The sequence below is a fragment of the Lutra lutra genome, chromosome 4 (assembly GCF_902655055.1).
Source record: "Lutra lutra chromosome 4, mLutLut1.2, whole genome shotgun sequence".
NCBI classification, from domain to species: Eukaryota; Metazoa; Chordata; class Mammalia; order Carnivora; family Mustelidae; genus Lutra; species Lutra lutra.
Window position 1 is genome coordinate 143,426,755 of NC_062281.1, and position 20,724 is coordinate 143,447,478.

General features: G+C 39.7%; 2 protein-coding genes across 16 annotated transcripts in view; both read right to left on the reverse strand.

Moving 5' to 3' along the window:
* Positions 1–20,724, reverse strand: part of LEPR (leptin receptor) — a 121,642-nt gene that overhangs the window by 69,580 nt on the left and 31,338 nt on the right. For 2 of the 15 annotated variants that reach the window (XM_047724814.1, XM_047724812.1), the window contains exons 1-2: positions 19,409–19,589; positions 602–744 (exon numbers count right to left, since the gene is read on the reverse strand). The exons of 4 other annotated variants lie outside the window; for them this stretch is intronic. The gene's annotated coding sequence lies outside the window, so the exon portion shown is untranslated. Of the gene's footprint in view, positions 1–601; positions 745–18,656; positions 18,678–18,793; positions 18,817–19,020; positions 19,072–19,408; positions 19,597–20,724 lie in introns of those variants that run through there. 9 more of the 15 variants (XM_047724815.1, XM_047724816.1, XM_047724813.1 and 6 more) reach the window with 7 other exon arrangements.
* Positions 2,272–4,700, reverse strand: LOC125097208 (proliferation-associated protein 2G4). Its single transcript, XM_047724824.1, has one exon. The coding sequence runs from the start codon at positions 4,549–4,551 to the stop codon at positions 3,367–3,369; it is 1,185 nt and encodes a 394-aa protein (XP_047580780.1). The 5' UTR covers positions 4,552–4,700; the 3' UTR covers positions 2,272–3,366.

Consider the following 20,724-nt stretch of genomic DNA (forward strand, 5'->3'; position numbering starts at 1 on the left):
TCTCATAAGTCACATCTGCAAATTGGCACCATGTGATGAGTAAACAGGAAAACACGTTTGTTTAGTTCATGACTTAATGACGCTCAGGAAGAGAAGGGATGAGCATAAACATTTTGCTGTCTGATAAATTTGTTTTTCAGCCTCTCAGTTTTCATCAGAAGTTTGATTCCTTATAGATGGATATCCCAACGTGTCTTTAGGACTTCTAAACATCCATTTGGTCGGTCTTTGGACTCCTCATTATCTAATCATATGAATTTTTTGATACCTGTTTGTGATACAAAATTTTCTCCTAAGGGGAGGTTGCTGGGGGGATGGATGAAATAACTGATGGGGATTAAGGAGGGCACTTGCTGTGATGAGCACGGGCTACGGTATGGAAGTATTATATCACTACATTCTATACCCGAAACTAATTATTACACTGTTTGTTAACTAATTGGAATTTAAATTCAAACTTTTAAAAAATATCTCTTAAAATAAACCTAAGAACAAGTTTCATAATCAGGATGTGTCACAGATACAACATATCATTAGACTAAGTGTTTTGAATGAACCAACTGGTGGCAAATAATTCAGGCCAACAATTGATTTGACTCACTTTTAACTCAACTGATCTTCTGAGTCAAATGACCAAACAGCTCAGTTGTTCTTGCTTATATAAGACAAGCATTCTTTTATTTAATGTTCCATGCAAAACACAAATTATTCTTATGGTTTGAATTCTTGCAGGCAGGTTTCACTCTTACATAACAGAGAAACAAGCACAACAATGAAAAGGACATAGATGCAACCTTGAAGAGAGTGTAAAATATGGCCCCTTATATAGACTCAATGAGACAAATATTTATACGACCCTACATTGTACCAGAAAGGAATATACAAAGAAGTTTACGGAAGCACAAATAATACCGGGAAAAAAAAAGAAAAAAAGGCAGAAGTTTTTAAGCTGTGAGGGAAAAAAATCAAGCAAAGCGAAAACTAATGGTAAGATGACCAAAGTAAGTGTAATATACAAAATGCCATTAAGTTGAATTCACTTTTTAAAGATGAACTATTAATTTCCTTTATACTTTCTTCTGATCAAATTGTTCAATCATATATTCAGAGTGCTTTTACACTAAAATGAAACCAACAGCTTAGGGAAAATGTTCAAATAATCCTAACACTAAGAACAGAAAGAAATTTTTGCCTGAATAACTTCAAAACAGGTAACATCCTCATGAGCATCCTAACCGTACCAGAGTTTCATGGGAACTTCACAATTCAATAGTTCCTCAGCCCCTCTACTGCCGAGACCCTATTCTAAGCCACCACCCTCTCTTCCCCGACAGTCAGAAGCACCTCCTACCTTGTCTCCCTTCTGCTGCCCTTATGCCTCAGTTCAGTCTATTCTCAAGGCAGCAGCCAGAGTGATCTAGATCATGTCTGCCTTGCCCCAAACACTATAGTACTTGCCTTTTCATTCTGAGTACAAGTCTCAGTCCTACACAGAACTACAAGGTCCTGGATCTCAACTGCCCCTCTGATCTCATCAACTACTGCTCTTCCTTTGTTCAAGTCACCTTCTCAGAGCCTTCCCTGCTAGCCCACCTAATAGTTCAACACCTTCCCCACCCAAACATGCCATACCTGCTGTTCTGCTGAATTTTCTCCTGATTTCTTCACACTATCTAATGTGAATATGACTTCTTATTTTTCTTGCTTATTGTCTAACTCTCCCCACTAGAATGTAGACTCCCCTAAACCAAGACTTTTTTTTTTTTTTTTACTGTTTCTTTTTCATCATTATATCCTTCACCCACAGAAGGCTGCCTCTCACCTACTGGGTGCTTTCTATATATTAACTGAATGAATGAGTAAATGAAGGAATGGCATGATATGACTCTTTCTTGAATATTCTTCAAAATAGCCTGGTGGAATCATACCAAGAAAATAACAACAATCTTCAAAAGATGCATTATGTGGATAACAAAGATGTGATACACACACACACACACACACACACACAGAGAGAGAGAGAGAGAGAGAGAGAGAGAGAATATTATACAGCCATAAAAAAGGATGAGATCTTGCCATTTGTGACAATGTGGATGGACAACATAGATACTAGGTGTAATAAGTCAAACTGAGAAAGACAAATACCATGTGATTTCACTTATATGTGGAACCTAGAAAAAACCCAAAACAAATGAATAAACAAACAGAAAGCAGAATCAGACTTTCAAATACAGAGAACAAACTGACTGTAGCCAGGTACCCCCTTAACCATTTTTTTTTTTATGAGCAAATCCAAATTTATTTTAATGCCATGTCATTTTCAACATGTTTAAAAACCTCATAAGTTAGTGGGAGCCCTAGTTCCCTGGGACAACATGCCAGAGGTACTGAAATCCATCACCTTTCTCTCCAAACCCCTAGCAAATCATCCAATCCAAGTCCACAGCTTCAAAAAGCTAGGAGTTATCTCTTCAGTCAGGCTGCTCCTCTGGTTCCTGGTCTTTCTTTCAGGGAGGGAGGTCAAAATATTTCAAACAGGGAACAAAACCACAGTTGAGCTTCCAGCCCGGGTTTTTAAAATGGAGCAGGGGAATGCACCACCCCGACTGACTCCAAACAAATGGACAAGGTTGAGATGGATTACTCCTTTACAGCTTTGTGAAGACAAAAAAAAAAAAAAAAAAAAAAAAAAAAAAAGGTCCTGTGGAACAAAAATGACTAAAGAGATTTACAAATGAGGATCCATTTGACAGATGAGAATCTCTTGGTAAATGCAGGCTCCGGCTCCTAAAAATGAGAGGGGCCTAACCAGACGGTTTGGATCACAAAAGCAATCTGCTGCATGTGAATAAAAACAATCTGAGGAATATAGCTCCTCTCTGTTTTGAGGCCTGATAAAATACCTGGGGAGAGTGAGAAAAGAGAGGAACAAGCCCCAAAGATGGGAAAATGCTGACACCAAAGTGATATAAAAAAATTTCAGCTGAGTTTTTAGTGGTGGTGGCTACTTTAGCCTTCTCCCTGTTCTGGTATAGGGCCATAAACCTTGACCAAGCAGAGAGTAGTAGAAAAAGGCTAGAAAGAGGGGCTTGAAGACGATGAATTTTGACTCCTGATTTTATTATTCAATTTCTCTTTTCTATTTAAAGTAGTCTTCAGTGGTTGGGAAGCCTGGCCTCCCAAGACCAGAGTCAGTTGGAGCTGGTTGTTGTTGGAAGGGGTTGGGGTGGGGACAGGGATGGGGGCAGGGAGACCCTGCTCTGTTGGCGGTCCTGGGTGGAGAAGACGAACTGCACTTCACAGAGCCTGGGGTGTGGTGGGAGGGGGATGAGGCAGGAGCAGCAAGCTGGGGAGATGGGACCCACCTCAGTCCCCAGCTTCATTCTCTTCTAATGTTTCCCCACTGGTGGCATTCTCTGCAGTCTTGGAGGCCTTCTTTTTTTTCTTTTTCTGGGTTTTCCGACTTGCAGAACTCTGGAGGAGGGCCTTTAGCTCTGCATCTTGGACCTCCATCTCAGACTTGTAGAGTTCAGGTTCAAAGGGACCACTGGTTATCCGCATGGGGCCATTGGGCATGAGCAGGACTGTAAATTTAAACTGGGCAACAAATTCACCCTCCTTCTCATAGAGAACATTAAATGGCTGCAGCAGTTCATGTTTGGCGCACTCCACCACACCCATCCGGGCCTTCTTCTCGTCTTCAAATGCTCTTAAAGTAAATGGCATGGCATCAAAACGCCTTTCAACCTCACTGAAGAAGGCACGTGAAGTTTTCATTTTCAGACCATACTGTTTAGAAGGGTCTCGTTTGTAAATGGTGGTTCTCTGTCCCGCATCCTTGGCCTTGCCCTCTCCTGAGCTGACAAGCACATCCACGGCATATACTTCATGTACCTCAAATTCAGCTTTTTCATGGTCCTTCTTCTGCTGGTCTGTGGGATTCTGGATAATTGTTTTCTCTCCATCGATGACATGCTGCTTCAACTGATGAGACAACATACCTTCTATTGGTGTGCAATTAAACGAGTGGGCAACCTTGTTCCAGGCTTCTGTCACTTGTGTGTTCTGGTTTCCAGGTTTGACCAGGCGCAGGGCAGCTTCAGCACAAAGGTGAGCTGCCTTAATAACATCTGCTTTCCGCCCTGTTACTTGGGTCCCCTGAGCTACGTCAACCACAAAAGTGTGAGCCACATTAGCGATGAAGCCATCCACATGGACCCCAAGGTCAATTTTTACCAAGTCACCTTCCTTGAGAATATAGTCCTGGTCGCTCTTCAAAGGGGAGAAGTGACATACACAGTTATTTACTGAAATGCTGGTGGGAAAGGCAATACCTTTTTTCATTTCTTTTTCTTTCTTGAAAATTTTCCCTGTCTCTTCCATAATCATGGCATCACCTTTCTCACACAGGCTCAGTACCGACACACCTGAGCAGGATGCTTCCACCAAAGACCGAAGTACCCGGTTGGCGATGTCGCCCCCCATCTTATACTTGGTCACGACCAGGTCCTCGGCGATAGTTTGCTCCTGCTGCTCGTCCTCGCCCGACATCTTCCCACCACCACCACCACTGCAACCTCGTTCCTCCTGAGCCGCCGCCTCTGTCTCCCTTCCAGCCGCAGGTTGTGGCTAGAGCCCCTTCGATCCGCGAGGAGAGCGCGAGCAAAAGCGCGAGCTAGCAGGGGAGCGGGCGGGCGGGCGAGAGCCCCCCTTAACCATTTTTAAATATGGATCTTGTTGGGACATCTGGGTGGCTCAGTTGGTTAAGCGTCAGACTCTTGATTTTAGCTCAGATCATGATCTCAGGGTTGTGAGATCAAGCCCCACATAGAGCTTCACAGCAGAGTCTGCTTGGGATTCTCTCTTCGTCTCCTTTTGCCCCTCCCCCTCACTCTCTCAAACAAATAAATAAAATCTTTTTTAAAAATAAATAAATATGGATATTGTTGAGAATTTGGTAAGAGCAAGGTACCAACTGCCAGGAGGAGACACATACACCCAAAATTAGGGCTATAATTTCAGGGGGTTAACAAACTCTGAAATTCATCTAAATTCATCTAAAGCTTCCCGATTTAGAGTTCCTGATTTAGATAAATAAACTGCAGTCCTCTGTAAGTATAGCTCCTATAAATTGAGCCACTGATAGACATCAAGCTATGAGGAGTTAGAGATAATACTGCCTAACGTTCCCTCTGGAATATAGTCATTCTATGTTGACAGTTAAGAAAAATAATGTGTTTTATTTGAAATCTTCACAAAATATACAAAGATGCATTCATAGATTGATCTAAATGACCCACCCATAACATCTAGATCTGTGGTCAGTAATTCAATTTTCATAAAACACCAGAGTAAGCATATTATACATGTCACTGACTCTGGAGTTATTATTATAAACTTCAAACAAAAGGAGAAATAAAAAACTATATTCTCCTGAATTATAATATTATGGGTTTTCAGAAAAAAAATCAGACTTCAACTTCTATCATAGAAAACTTTTTGTGTATCTTTATGTATGAAATTCTACTTAAATATAAAGGAGAATGGTCTCAATTAGTGTTTGAGTGGAAGAAAGGAAATTATTTACAACTTGCTCCAATGATCTCACAAAGTCTCTAGGTTTGTAGAAAAGTTTATGAGTAGGAAAATCAATTCTGACAATTTTGTTGCCTTGATGAGCGCCATCTGCCACTAATTCTTGCTTTTACTTTCTGCTAGACAGGCGCCCATTTTTCACTTAACACCATTTAAGTATTTCATCTAAATATAAATGAAAAACCCTATTTCTTCAAATGTCAAAATAAATATAGCCTGGTCTATCTCTACTAATCTTGTCATTTTAAGTATGTTTACTTTTATTTATTCATTTAGGGCAGAAATTGGTGATGCTATTCCTTCCCATCAAGTAGCTGTTAAAGACTTAAATTATTTTAAAATTTTTTTAAAAACTTTCCTCATTTTGGTATAAGCATTTGTCACTTTGAAAACTTAATTTCAAGTGTTTTAATTCCTGATGTGGCTCTAATTATGTGATCTTGTTGCAAATTAATTCCTTGAAAATACAGAGGGATAAACTGTGATTCAGAGACGTAGGTACCATAAACTCAACAAAGGTGAGTCAGAATAGGCATCTTACCTACAAAGTAATTTAAAAATCTATATGTAAGTTAACTCATTTAATTATTAGCTAAATATTTGGTAAACTATAAGTTACCATATGAAGGACTAGAAATATAAAAATCAATAATAAATCATTAATTTTAACTTGTTATTTTTTTTTTAAGATTTTATTTATTTGACACAGAGAGAGATCAGAAGTAGGCAGAGAGGCAGGCAGAGAGAGAGGAGGAAGCAGGCTCCCTGAGGAGCAGAGAGCCCGATGCGGGGCTCCATCCCAGGACCCCGGGATCATGACCTGAGCCGAAGGCAGAGGCTTTAACCCACTGAGCCACCCAGGCGCCCCTTAACTTGTTATTTTTAATAAGTAACATTATTTTATAACTTTTTTATATATCAAAGTTCCATAATACCAATATTGGGTAAAGTACCATGGGACTTCACATTCAAGATAACAAACTAAACAAATAAACTGATCTTCTCTTACTCCTGAGATGTCTCTAGTATTACAGTAAAATAAATCATTATTAACCAATAGAACACAGAATGAGAAGGGAGCAGCAGCAAAAGAGAGATTTAAACAAATTTCTGGAAGATGAAGCAAAGATCAATGAAGTAGAATGAAGGAAGTGACCACACAGGGTATTTGGGGAAGGAACTGTCATCAATGAAGAAAAAAATTTACTTAGCAAAACCCTGGAGATGTTCCAAATGGAAAAGGGCAGAGTGATATGAGGCCAAAAGGAGAGACAGTTTTAGTCTGTATATGTAATATCTGACTTTCTTTATCCCCTCATGAACAATTCACAGCAGCCAAATCTAACTCCCTGTAACTGTCAGAGGAGTGATTTACAACAAGAGAAACAACTCTGGCTAGTTTAAACAGGAAAATAAATAGTAAAATTATTGGGTACCTCACAGAACCTCAGTGAAAGCCAGAGAACTTGACTAATAAATCACACAGTCAAGAATCTCACCCAAAATCCCATGTAAATTTCTCTAGAAAAGATAACCCTGCTACCATGCTAAGACATTGCATGTTATGACTGAAACCTCAAAGACTACTACCTCTGAGTTCCTCTGAGCTCATCTGTTCTTCCATATCCCACACTTCTGATATAAGATTTGGCATGAATGTCTCTCACTGATGCAGCCTAGTTCACAGTCTACATTTAGGCAGCCAGGAAACTTGGGAAAATAGGGATTTATAAGGTAGGGAAATCCCCAAACATAGATAAAATATCCAAAGATGTCAAATAGCCAAAAAGAATTTAAAAATTGTTGCATACACTCCTATATATTAAAGGAATTAAAAAGTACAAGTTACTTGAGGAGAACTCGGGCTTTCAGTATAGACTTGACATGAACATGGTAAAGAACTTACATGTTCTGATAAAAGGCAGCTCCCCACTCAAGTGCCTAGAATAAAGCCTACCAGTTGACAAACACCGCCCATATGCACACAATTCACATTCTTCATATTTTTCCCCTTAACAGCCATGTTGAATGAAGACATGAACTAAGACATGAAGACTTCAGCATAATGAAAAAATTTTGTAAGAAGAGGGGGGAAAAAAAAAAAGAAAACCTACCACAGGGGACATAGATAACTCAGAGGAGGAAAAATAGCTTTAATAAATGTTCATGAGTATCTTCAAGGACATTTTCAGAAGACGCTGCACCCATAAATTCAAAGATTGCTCTGACAAAGGAATCATCATCAGAAGAAAGAGCTTTAGAAAATCCTAAGCACAGTTGCAAAAACATTTTCAATTGAAATGTTAGAAAACACTTTTGCATAATTAATTCCTCCCCAAAAGGAAAAAAGAAAAAAGAAATGCTTAAAGAAAAAGGTCAAATGATCCATATCCAAACAGCAGTAGTTCCAGAAAAAGAGAATAAAGAGAAAATGATCAATGAAATAAAATGAAAAACTTTTCCAGAGGTGATAAGAGATACAAGTTTTCAAACTGAAGGAAAAAAAAAAAAAGAAAAGTGTTCCAAGTCCAAGGAGTAAGAACGGAAAAAATATCCACTGCTAAACAGATCACTAAGAAATTACAGAAGAGCAAAGAACAGAAGACAGGAAACATTTCCAGAGAAGAAAAAAATCTCTAAAGGAATGAGAAAGAGAATGGAAGCAAAGGTTTTATACCAAAACAATGAATACTAGAAGATAATCCAGTGATGACTGATGGAAAATTATTTACAGTGGAAAATTCTATTAGCCAGTCAAGCAAGTATCAGAGCAAAGCAAATATATTTTCAATAACACAATGACTTAGAAAATTTATATGCTATAAATCTCTTTCTCAGAAGGAATTTTACAAGGTATTCCAGCCAAATGAGAAGTAAACCAAGAAAGAGGGATTCAGGGATTCAGGATTCAGGAAAGCAGAACTACAACCCAGCTGATGGCTCCACAGGCTTGAGAATGACCAGTCCAGATAGCAGCTGACCCCTGAAAGGAAATGACCAGAGGGGAGGCAGGAATGGAGGTAACTCAATGGGTAATATGATTCTGAAGCTGCAAAAATGTGACAAAAACAAAAAACAAAAACAAAAACAGAACCCACAGAATAGCACAAGGGAAAAAAGGAAGTCGTATTTCAAAACTGAAGCCACTAGACCAAATAAGAATATGAGTTCATGGTCGACAAAAAGAAGAATGAAATTGATCCCAAAAAAATCAAGAAGATTGGATAAAAACCTAAAAAATTAAAGATACAATGAAGAAGGCCCACCAACCTTCTCCCAACAAGTAAAAATAAAGTTAATTTAAAAAAGCTTTATGGAGAGTCCTGATCTAAATATGAACCAAAATAAAATATGGCATACTTTTTTTTAAGTATACCCAACATGGGGTTGAAGTCAAGACCCCAAACTCAAAGGTCCCATGCTCTATGGACTGAGCCAGCCAGGTGCTGCATATATGGCACAATTTTGGCCAAGTGCAGAATTAAAGAATCCATTTGAAAGATGGAAGAATCCCTTAACCTTGATTCCGAGAATATTTTCCTTTGGGTGGCTAAGGAGTCATATTAAATGAAATGACACTTCTTGATTCTGCAGTGAATGATAGTTATGGTCATAATAACATTAATGCTCTTTATAGATTTTTCAACTTTTTGGTTCAACAATAGACAAAAATGAAAGATTCGATTAATTACAATACTAAATGTGGAATATTAACAATAGTCTCACTATACACTTCTCAAAACTTGGGCGGTATGATTGTATAAGGAGAGAGAATGGGAAGGCAAAGGGTGAAATATCCCAACCTGATAATGGAGGGAGTCAGAGGATCTACCTGTAGTGAATGGGACAGAAATAGTGGAGGGAATTACAAATGTAATCAATTAAGAAGCTCAGGAAATTGGTATAATTATATGCAGGAATAGAGAAAGAAAGAAGGCAAAACTAGTAAGCTAAATTCTCTTCTAGGATGCTGCTTATGGTTGATAAATGAAAAGAAGTCAGTATAAGCACATTACCCAGCCCTTCTGAGGAAGCCACAGGTCTAGGAAACAAAACCAGCAATGGTTCAAGTTAGTTGTTCCCAAGGTCAGCATGGAGAAGGTATGGGGCAGGGGGTGAGATTTTTTTGATTGCAATAGGTTTTTGTAACCATGTGCGTGGATTATTTTCATGTAAAATTCTTACTGAGTCCTTTTAACTAAATAGAGGGCTATGAGATTTCAGAGAAAATAGCTACTAACAAAGTCCTAGGGGCCAACGAAAAGGTTCACAGAGGTGATATTTTAGTTGAACTCCAAGAAACACAAAAGAAGAGAGTACTGCTGTATTTCTTCCATTTTAAGGTTCACAAAATGTTAACATCTCTGACATCAAGATCTTTGTTAAAATCGATGTTATCTCACAATTACCGATAGCCCAGTAGCAGCTGTGATCAAGTTGTCATTGATTGCATACGGACAAACTGGGGCGCTTTCCTCATGATAGACTGGGCAATTTTAACCCATCAATATTTCGGGCAACAAACTATTTAAAGACCATTTGAGGAAGGGAAAGGAGCCCTGAGCAATGTCTGAAAACCTTATGTTGACGTCTTATGGGAAGAACATATAAAGAACCAGCATAAAGTTTGCAAAATGGAACACGCTGATAGAAAATCTAAGAAACAATAGTGAAGCATTCTTTTATGAAATGCTGTATCACAAGTATTCTTGATAACCGAGAAAATGCTAGTGTTTGGAAAAATATTGACATCAACAGCACTGAGATGAAAAGTAATTAAAAAAAAAAAAAAACAGATTCTGAATGTGAAAAAGAACTCCTTAACCAATTTCTTTGCTTTATACCTTCCTTATGAGAGTGATATGATTTAAACAAAAATCTTTATTTACTAATTCTAAAAGAGCTCTTCCAGTAGATATAAGAAAAAATTCTAAAGGTTGAGAAAGCACTGTAAAATACAGGCAGAGCCTTTTCTTTCTTGGAGGTACAAAAATGATAGCATATCTTAAAAATTCATGATATCTAGATTTACAGAATTACAACTACCTAGAAAGACGGTAATTAGGAGAAATCAGAGAGATTACTTCCAGTTTGGGGAATCGTAACAGATACCATGGAAGAGTAAAGAGTTAACTGCCCCCTTGAAGAATGGGAAGGCACAGGAAGCATATTTCAGTATTACAAAAGAGATTCACACAGAACCTATGGTCAGTAAAAATAAAGATCGGCCAAAGAATATCAATAAAAGACAGTAAGAACTCCAGTGTGCAAACTGATTAGCAAATTTCGAATCAAATGACCAAGAAGCCATTTGCCCAGATGACTGCTTTTTATAGAAAGAACATTTTTTACATCCTGTTCGTTCTGTGTAAAAACCTTCTCTCCCTCAAATCAAAACTATGACTAGCAGTGTTGCCAAAAGAACCCAGATCACTAGAGAAATAGCCAGCTACCTCCTGGGTAGGTCTAATATGATAAGTATGTCATAATTCTAAGAGATAACATCTTGATAACATGACAGCAGCTATAATTATTGGGTGTTTTTTATGCATGTGTCATTATGTTTTCGCTCTCTGTTGATAGAGTGTGTGTTTATCTATGTCTGTTTATAATTTATTTTCTTTTAGCTCCTAAACACCAACAAGTTTGGTTCAGAAATTTTGTTGGTGCATACAGAAATCTAATTGTTTGATTAGCTCATGTTCATTGTTTCTCAATTTTCATAGGTTTAGACACCCAAAGAACAGCTGCTGGATAAAATAAAATGAGAAAATCTGATTCTCAGGAAAACTAAGTTGTCCTATGCCTTCACAAAACAAATATTTGATAGCAGCTGTTCTTAAACATGAGGTCACACTCTTAAAGCCCATTATAAAAGCTCCTGAGAATCTCTGTTTGTTTCAGATCTTTAGGTATACTCTAGTACAAACAGATAAAACATGTACATGTTCCCACAAACCTTACAGAAACTACTGGCCCAGGAGTAAAGCCTTTCTCTCTGCCCCCAACTGCTCTTCCTCTCTTTCTCATTCACTATCTTACCCATATTGTATACACATTTGTAAGTCTATATTGCTTCTGGATTTCCCCCCACTAATTGGCAAACACTTTTAAAATTAATACCACAATGCCCCTTAAGAGAGTCTCTAGTTAAGTCATTTTCTTTTGCTAGTTCACAGTACTCTCACGTGATTCAAATACATGACTCTCTTCTTGGAGATCATCCGCCCATCCCCCAGGCAGTGGCTCCCTACAGCTCTGTGCTCTCCTCAGGAGTTCTTCATGCTGTACTTGCCAGGGCCATAGCTCTCGCCCAGCTAAGCAGATCCCTGAAAGATTGCACTGGCCAGGCAAACACTCTCCTGCACTGGACTATATTCACTTTGGGGGAGACTTTATGGAGTACCAAAAAATTGTGTAAGTGGGAAGAGCCTAACCTACTAATTTTATTGAATACATGACTTGCTGACTTTCCTTCAGTGAGAATCAATATTCACAAAAGTTTCTCATGGTCCACCTTATACATATTGAGTGTTCACAATTCTGAAAAAGATTTTAAAAACTCCCAAGTATGTAGAACTTGAATTGGACAGTAATTTTCACTACATATCCAGCATTGCTGTGTCTAATATTTCCTATAAATACTTATTAAAATTTACTTGAAAATTATATACTCGCATTAATCACATCTTTTTAAGCTTGGCATGTTGGCAATGTAGATTTAAGGGTCACATTGCTGGGGGGGATGTAAAATGATGAAAGCTGTTCTGGAATGTAGTTTGACAGATTTTTAAATGTTAAACACAGAGTTGCCATGTGACTCAGCAATTCCGCTCATAGGTATATACCAAAAAAAGATAAAAACATACATTCACAAAAAAACTTCTACACAAATGTTAGTAGCAGCATTACTCATAATAGCCAAGAAGTGGAAACTTATCCAAATGCCCATCAAATGATGAATGAATAACCAAAAAGTAGTATACCCATAGAATGGAATATTGTTTAGCTATACAAAAAGAATGAAGTACAGGTCCATGCTATAGCACAGATTAACCTTGAAAACTTGCTAAGTGGAAGAATTTGGTTGCTAAAGGCCCCATGGTTTTATCTATATGAAATATCCAGAACAGGCAAATCCATAAACACAGAAAGTAAATCAGTGGTTTTGAGCACAGGAGGAAGAGGATTGGGGAATGAATGCTAATGGGTACAGAGTTTCTTTGAGGAGTAATAAAACTGTTCTCAAATTACATAGTTGTGATGGCTGCATAAATTTCATAAATCTGTTAATGTACTAAAAACCAGTGAGTTTTATACCATAAAAAGATGAATGTTATGTGAATTACAATCAAATAAAGCTATTATTTTGAAAATATGTCCAAATGTCAGGTGTATTTCTATATGGTATCAACAGACAATGAATTTTTCTAAAGATACTATTTAAAATAAATGTTAAAACATGCAATTCCTGTGATAAATCTTATAAGAAGTTGTCCAAGAACTCCAAAGGAAAATATTAAACAACACTTATGTTTCTTATATCAGAGAAGACCTAATATATTGGGAGATAGTCATGGATTCTAGGACCAAATATTTAAAGGTATCAATTTCCTTTTAGTTGTTTATAGACCCAAAACAATCTCAACACAACCTCCATTAAATTCCTAACAAATTTTATAGAACTTGACACACTGATTCAAAAACATGTATATGGAAAAGCAAAGGGCCAAGGAATATGCTATTACACTCTTGAAAAAATTGCACAAAGTGAGAGGATTTGCAACCACACTTACCAGATAGCAAAATTTAATTTAAATCTTCAGTAATTACAACACTGTGATATAGGCAAAAAAAAAAAAAAAAGAGACCAGAAGCACAAATACTGGGCCCAGAAACACACCTATGATATATTAACTCTTGATATTTGAAATAATAAATATTTGTTGTTTTAAGGCATCAAACTGTGGGGTAATTTGTTATACAGCAATAGTTTAAAAAAAAAAAAAAGCGCCGCTCACCAGTATTCCCAGATTTATTTTCCTTTTAGCATCAAAGAAGATTAACCCTCCCCATCTCCTTGAAGTTAAACATACTACATGACTTCTTTTGCTCCTAAAATATGAGTGGCAACAATTCATGTCACTTCCAGACAAAGGTATTTAAAATTAGCTCATGATTATCCATGCTTTTCTTCCCATACCATACCAATTGGGAAAGGCCTATGTTGCAGATTATACAGCTATAGAATGATGGACAGTCCCTGAATTTAGACCTCTGAGTTACTAAGGACAGTTGCCCTGGAAAGTTGCTTTAATCCACAGGAAACTTTGCATGAATGAGAAATTAAGTTTTATGGCATTAAGTCAATGAGATTTGGAAATCATTTGTTACTACAGTGTAACTTACAGATACCAAGCTCAATCTCACTAGTAATTTAGTTCTTTAGAAATAAAAAATAATGAAATAACAACACATACCCACCAGATGGACAAATATTAAATGTTTTGAGAATACTAAATTTTGGCAAAAATATAGAGCAATGAAAGCAGGAATGTAAATTGGTAGTACATAGTGAAAAATGTGGCATTATCTAACAAAGCTACTATCTGCAATACCTGTGATCTAGTAGTTTGACAAACAGTTTTATATTCTCCTGCATCTACGCATCATGACACTTGTAGAAGAAGAATCATAGTTGGTTTATTTATGGTAGAAAAATAAAAAAAGAAAGGAAGGAAAGGAAAGGAAGGGAAGAGAAGGGAAGGGAAGGGAGAAGGGAAGGGAAGGGCGGAAGGAAGGAAGGAAGGGAGGGAGAAAGGGAGGGAGGGGGACAGAAGTAGGTAGGAAGGAAAAAAGAGAAGAGAAGGAGGAAGGTAGGGAGGAATGGAGCCCGATTATCATAATCAGAATCAGTAAGCAATAAGATATTATATATGAATATAGTGAAATATATCCAGCAATGAAAATAAACAACAGCCACAGTCAGCAACAACCTCCAATCAACAAAAAAATTACTGAGCAGCTCTTTTGTGCTAGGCCCTATTTCAGGTACTAGGGATACAGTAGTGAGCAAAACAGAAAAAAAATCCATTCTCATAGCTTATATATATATTTTTTTAATGCTTGAAGATATTCTGCTACCTTTATTTTTTTTAAGATTTTATTTATTTGACAGAGAGAGATCACAAGTGGGCAGAGAGGCAGAGAGAGAGAGGAGGAAGCAGGCTCCCTGCAGAGCAGAGAGCCCGATGTGGGACTCGATCCCAGGACTCTGAGATCATGACCTGAGCTGAAGGCAGAGGCTTAACCCACTGAGCCACCCAGGTGCCCCTAGAGCTAATATTCTAATCGAAATAAGAGAGGAAAAAAAAAACAATAAATGGGAAGTCATATAGTATGTTAATGGGTGATAAGCACTATGCGGAAAAGCAAAGGAAAGGGAAAGAAGTGTATTGCAAGGTTAGAGGATGTGTAATTTTAAATGTGATAATCAGAGTAGGCTTCATTGAAAAAGAAGTATTTGAACATTTCAAGTGTATTCCAGGCAGAGGACACTGAAACACAAAGGTAGTCTTGATATAGTCAAGGAATAGCAAGACCAGTGAGAAGAGCAGTAGGCAATGAGATCAGATAGGTAAAGTGGATAGGAGAAAAGATCAGGTAGGGTCTTGTAGGTGATCCTAAGAACTTTGGTTTTTAGTCCATATGAACTAGAAAGCCTTTGGAGCTTTTGAAGCAGAAAGGTGACATGATTTGACATATGCAGTAAAAGGAGAACTCGGATTGCAGTTGTGAGAATATAGAAGACAAAGGATAAAGGTAGGGAGACCAGTTACAGGGTCCTTGCAATAATTCATGTGGGATATAATGGCAACTCAGACCAGGGTGGCAGCCATGGAAGTGATGAGAAGTAATTATATTCTGGGTCGATAAGAGAAAACAAAGAGGATTTCCTGACATGTTACACCTCAGGTATGAGGGAATGGGAGAAACTAAGATGACGCCAAGGTTTGGGGCCAGAGCAACTGAAAGGTGGCTGGAAGTGAAGAAGATAGCAGATAGAGTAGACTTGGGCAAGATGAAGATTCTGTTGGGGTATGTAGAAATGGAGATGTCTACTGGACATCCAAATGGAAATGGTGAGTAGGCAGCTGATACAGAGGTCTGAGGTCAGGGAGAGAAGTTCAGGCATGAGCTCCATCATTTCTGAGTCATCAGTATACAATGGTAAAGATCAAAGAGAAAAAATAAAGAGACTGTATGAAATCATCAGAGTATACAGAGAAAAGAGCTCCCGAGGACTACATCTTAAGGCACTAGAAGAGTAAAACCTCTCAGAGAAGCTCCTGATTGGCAAACGAGACAGGAGCGGCCAGCGAAGAAGGAGGGAAACCAAGCATCCTTGGTGTCCTGGAGGTCAGTAAGGAAGGAGTACCCTGAGCAGACAGTGATAACGGCAACAATGCTACCAACAGGTGAAGTAAGAGCAACACTGACGACTAACTATTGGAATTGGAAAGGTGTTGTCACTGGTGACCAGGACAGGGGTAGTTTTGGCAGAGTACTGAAATCGGCTTAAGAGATAATGTAGGGGTGCCTGGGTGGCTCAGTTGTTTAAGAGCCTGCCTTTGGCTCAGGTCCTGATCCCGGGTTCCTGGATCAAGCCCCACGTCGGGCTCACTGCTCGGCGTGGAGCCTGTTTCTCCATCTGCCTCTCCCTCACCTCATTCATGCTCTCGCTTTCTCTCAAATAAATAAAATCTTAAAAACAAACAAGAAAATAATGTGAAGAGGTACACTGTAGAAGCAAACACAGACAACTCTTCAAAAGATTTTGCTTTAAAGCAGAGCAAAGAAATGGCTTCAGCTCACAAACATGTAATCCAAGAGACTCTGAAAGAATGCCTCTTAAGTTCAAATAACATTTTTTTAAGGTAAAACCAAACTTGTGATCAAGAAGGAATAAGCAAGCATTCTCTAGTTACTGGCATGTTCTCTTAGTGGTGTAGTGAATAATAGGGTATTTACCTTATATTTGTCTGTTATAATCAATTTCTATTATTATTTGTCAACCAGTATATTTATTTTATGTACCTCTCCTCTCTCTATATGTCATATATATACATATATATGCTCAAAGGGTTACAAAAATTAAAGATTAATAAGATCATGTTCATGAAAAGACAGCAGATAATATCACTATTGCATCACAAAGTTTTAATAAAAAGTATGTGATAAGGAATATTCCAGATTATAAACAGACCAAATTTGAATTGAAATTCCAAAAGGTTACATGTGCTAGGTCTGGCCAGTAGGTGAACATTTGCGCCTTTCTGTTTTAATTAAAAGCGGAATTTGTAAATCACATAAAATCTCAAGAATGAGAGGAGACCGTAAGCCCTTTTCTTCATTTTTAACTCCACAGGATATGTTTTTTTAGTATGTGTGCTTGGTTCTCAGTATGAAAAACACAGTATAGTATCTGCCAAGACAATTTTTTTTCTGGATATTTTAAGTTTTATTTCCCAGGTCCACACAGATATTGCACTTCACAAATAAAAACCATTTGATTATATAATAGTGATCTAAATATGAAGACATGACTGTTTTTTGGTTTGGGTTTTTTTTTTTCTTTTGGTAAATTCATTACAAAAGAGAAGCAGAATTTGGCCAGCCATGGTGATGCTCCCAAGCCATGAATGAATCAGGGGTAGACCCTGAGCAGTCAGATTCATCTACTGTTTTCCAAAAACCCCTAGAAGGCAGGGTATTTGAGTTTTTCTACTCTCTGTGATTCACCAACTAATTTACTTAACTCCTTGAGCATCAGTTTCAAAGGAGCTGATCACCTGCTTCACCAGAGAATATGAGGCAAGATAATGCCTCAGTGAGTAAGGACACTTGCAGCCCAAAGCAGGAAAGGCCATGGAAATGAGGGAATGTGTTCACAAAAGAGTACTGTACTTGAAATCCACTCCACTCTCCCAAACTACACACACAGCACAGGCTAGGTGGGAACGCATTATTTTATTTTATATCAAAGCCACCAAGAAGAGCCAGAAATACTTCTAAAACCTATCCTAACTACTGATGACTATGTCTCAAATAATTTTAAGCTGTAAGTAACAACAAAAGCCATTCTAACATACTCTGTCTGCCAACAAACCAACAGTTGTTTGTTTTTTATAAAAAATAAACAAAAGGTAAAAAAATAAACAAAAGGTTCACTGACCCTTTTGGGCACACACTTCTTGTACAAATTTTTGTGGGGGTCAATTCCTTATTCTGGTTTATCTGCTTCACCTATGCTATTTTCTGGGCTTCATTCCAAGACAACTAAAATGCATTACTAAAATGGGCATCTCTGGTTTTGAGCTTAATTTCAGAGGCTTTGAAATGGTCTGAAACCATTTTTTAAAATATTTTGCGCACAACTATGCTAAAAAGTAACACAGGTTGGTCAACATCAGTAATTGATAGGAAAGGTACAATTTCTGTTTTCCTCCAAAGCAATTTTTATTTCCTCCAAATACACAGTACTGAGAGAGAATTAAGTGCTGTGCTAAAGCCATGTGTTTTTGTTGTAGTGTTGCAAATATTGGCTGAAAGTTGAACATAATTCCTTAAGGCAAAGTAAGAGATGATCTAAATATTCACATATAAACTATACATTTCTGAACTCTTTTATAAGCATTTTTCTCTTTAATTTCTGGTTGGAAAACCCTAAAGACACAAGTCATAAAGGCATACAAAACAAAATGCTGAGATCAAAATAGATTTTTAAAGTGTCATGAAATCATGAACCTAGCAATGTTTGCAACATGTTAAAGAATTACAGAATTATACATTTTTAAGTTGGGAAGCATCTTAAATATTATTAAGAGGCCCCCAGGATCCAACCCTCTAATCGGACAAATGAGGAAAATGAGGCCCAGAGAGGTTAAGCTAACCCCAGCTGTCACGGATAATAAATGGCCCATCATGCCAAAATCCAGATATTCTGACTGCAAATCCAGAGCTCTGAAAGAGCATTTCTTTCAATACACTTTAATATTTATGGAAATACATGTTAACAGAAGGCACTCCGGGCAGGCCCTCAATAGAAGGAACTCTTAAAAACAGCTCATCTGTTTGCAAACACAAGTCCTAGAAATAGCACTGGCAACAACTAGTTTCTTAGGCGGCTTCACCATACCTGGGGTTTCCACTGACTCCTCGGTTAGGTCTAGTTTTCTCACCTCTACGAATCCCTTTAAACAAGTGCTTTGGTTGGGATTGGGTTCGTTCTTTTGTTTTCACATTTCTTTGGGGAGAACGGGAGAGGGTGAAAAAGAGAAGCTGAGATTTTAACCACCCCTGCAGCGCGAGTTTGTTCTCTCCTCAGCCAAACCAACAAGTGTTTCCCCGAGCCCCAGGGCTTACTGGTTTACGTCGCAGGCCCTTCAGTTTCCAAAGTAGGAAAGTCTTTGAGACCTGAAAAAGAAGTTGGCTGGGGCGCGCGTCGCTTCGGGGGCACCAGGCAGGTGCGCGCCCGGGTGCGGCCGGCTGCGGTCAGACGCGCGCCCCTATCCTCCTCGCCCCGGGAGCCTCCCGATCCCCGGGCCGGGGGACCGAGAGGCCCCGCCGCCCCTCCCGCCACCCCCGAGCGCTGACCCCTCCGGTGGAGCCGCAGGGTCGTCCCCGGACTCCCCGTCCCCCCGTGGCCCGCGGGCTCCGCGCCCGCCGAGCGCGCCCCAGCGCCCCGCTCCTCCAGCTGCCGAGAGCGGGAAAGGGGGCAGTAAGGGGTGGAGGAGAGAGAAGCGGGTCCCACCTCGTTGCCGGGGTTCAACCCACAGGGAAGACAGAGATGGCGGCGGCGCGGGGGCTCCGACACCTGCGTCGCTCGCGCGCAGCGGGCCGTGGGCTCTACGGGCCGTGGGCTCTGCTGTGGGGCGGCTCCGAACTCCTCGCGGGAGGTGCTGGCAACTCTCTGGAGAGCCGAGTGCGGCGCAGTGTGAGGAGGAGGAGGGGCCGGGGGAGCGCGTGGGGTGGGAAGAAGGGAGGGAAGAGCCCGTGGCCGCACGCGCGCGCCCCCAGCCCTCGGCGACCGCTCCCGGCCGCAGCAGAGGACCCCAGCGCCCAGGGCGGCCGCGCAGGTGACCGGGGCGGCCGCAGGGAACGCTGCTGCGCGTGGCCGCGGACCTGGCGGGAGAAGAGAAATGCTGGCGAAGGAGGACGGACCCCTTGCCTGCGGGGAAGCCGAGAGCCCAGGCGATCCCAGCAGGAAGGCGGCGCCGCTGCTTCAGGCAGCTGTCAGCTACAGCGCACCCACCTCGCCGCCGGTGGTTCTCAGACCCTGGGCTAGGCACTGGGGTTCCCTCTGTTCCTCCCACTCCCAGACTTCCAGGCCTCTGCTGCATCACGGGCGCAAAATGCTACTATAAAGATTGCAATAATTGACAGGAGTGGAAAAGGAAAGCAAATTGGCAAAGACTAGAGGTAGTGAGGTAGTGAGCTTCCTGTCACCAAGTCACCAAGGATGTTTCAGCCAAGCATATGGGTCATGTTTGTCAGGAAGGCTGAAGATGCACTCATATATCTGTGTGAGGTTAGACTAAAAGACCATTTACTTCTCTTTCAGTCCTAACACCACTGAATTTCAGAACGACGCAAACAAAATCTGTCCTTGAACAGATTCCAACCCCTGATAGACACCCAAAATGTTCACTCACTAATCTGTGTATTAATATACTTTTTATTGAGGACCTACTGTGTGTCAGACAATATGCAAGGTACAATTATGTTCCTTGAACTTGGAGTAAGGACAGACAAGCCAGTGTTCATAAAATTTCCAATTATGATGGGTGACATGGAGGAAACCAAAGGGGAAAAGAAAAATAAAGGGGAGTGGACATACTCCAGATTGGGTGATGGTTAATTTTCAAAGGTCTCTAGAAATGAACTTGCCTAATGCCCTCATAGGAAGGTGCATCATAGGAAGAGGCAAAGAGAGAAAGTAGCCCAGAGATGTGCATAGGACCAGAAGCAATGTGTCTTGGCTCCCTGGCCCAGCCACTTTGTCAATTTGTGGAACTTTGTAAATGGAACTTTTCACCCATAGGCATTTCCTCTCAGAACCAATGGTAT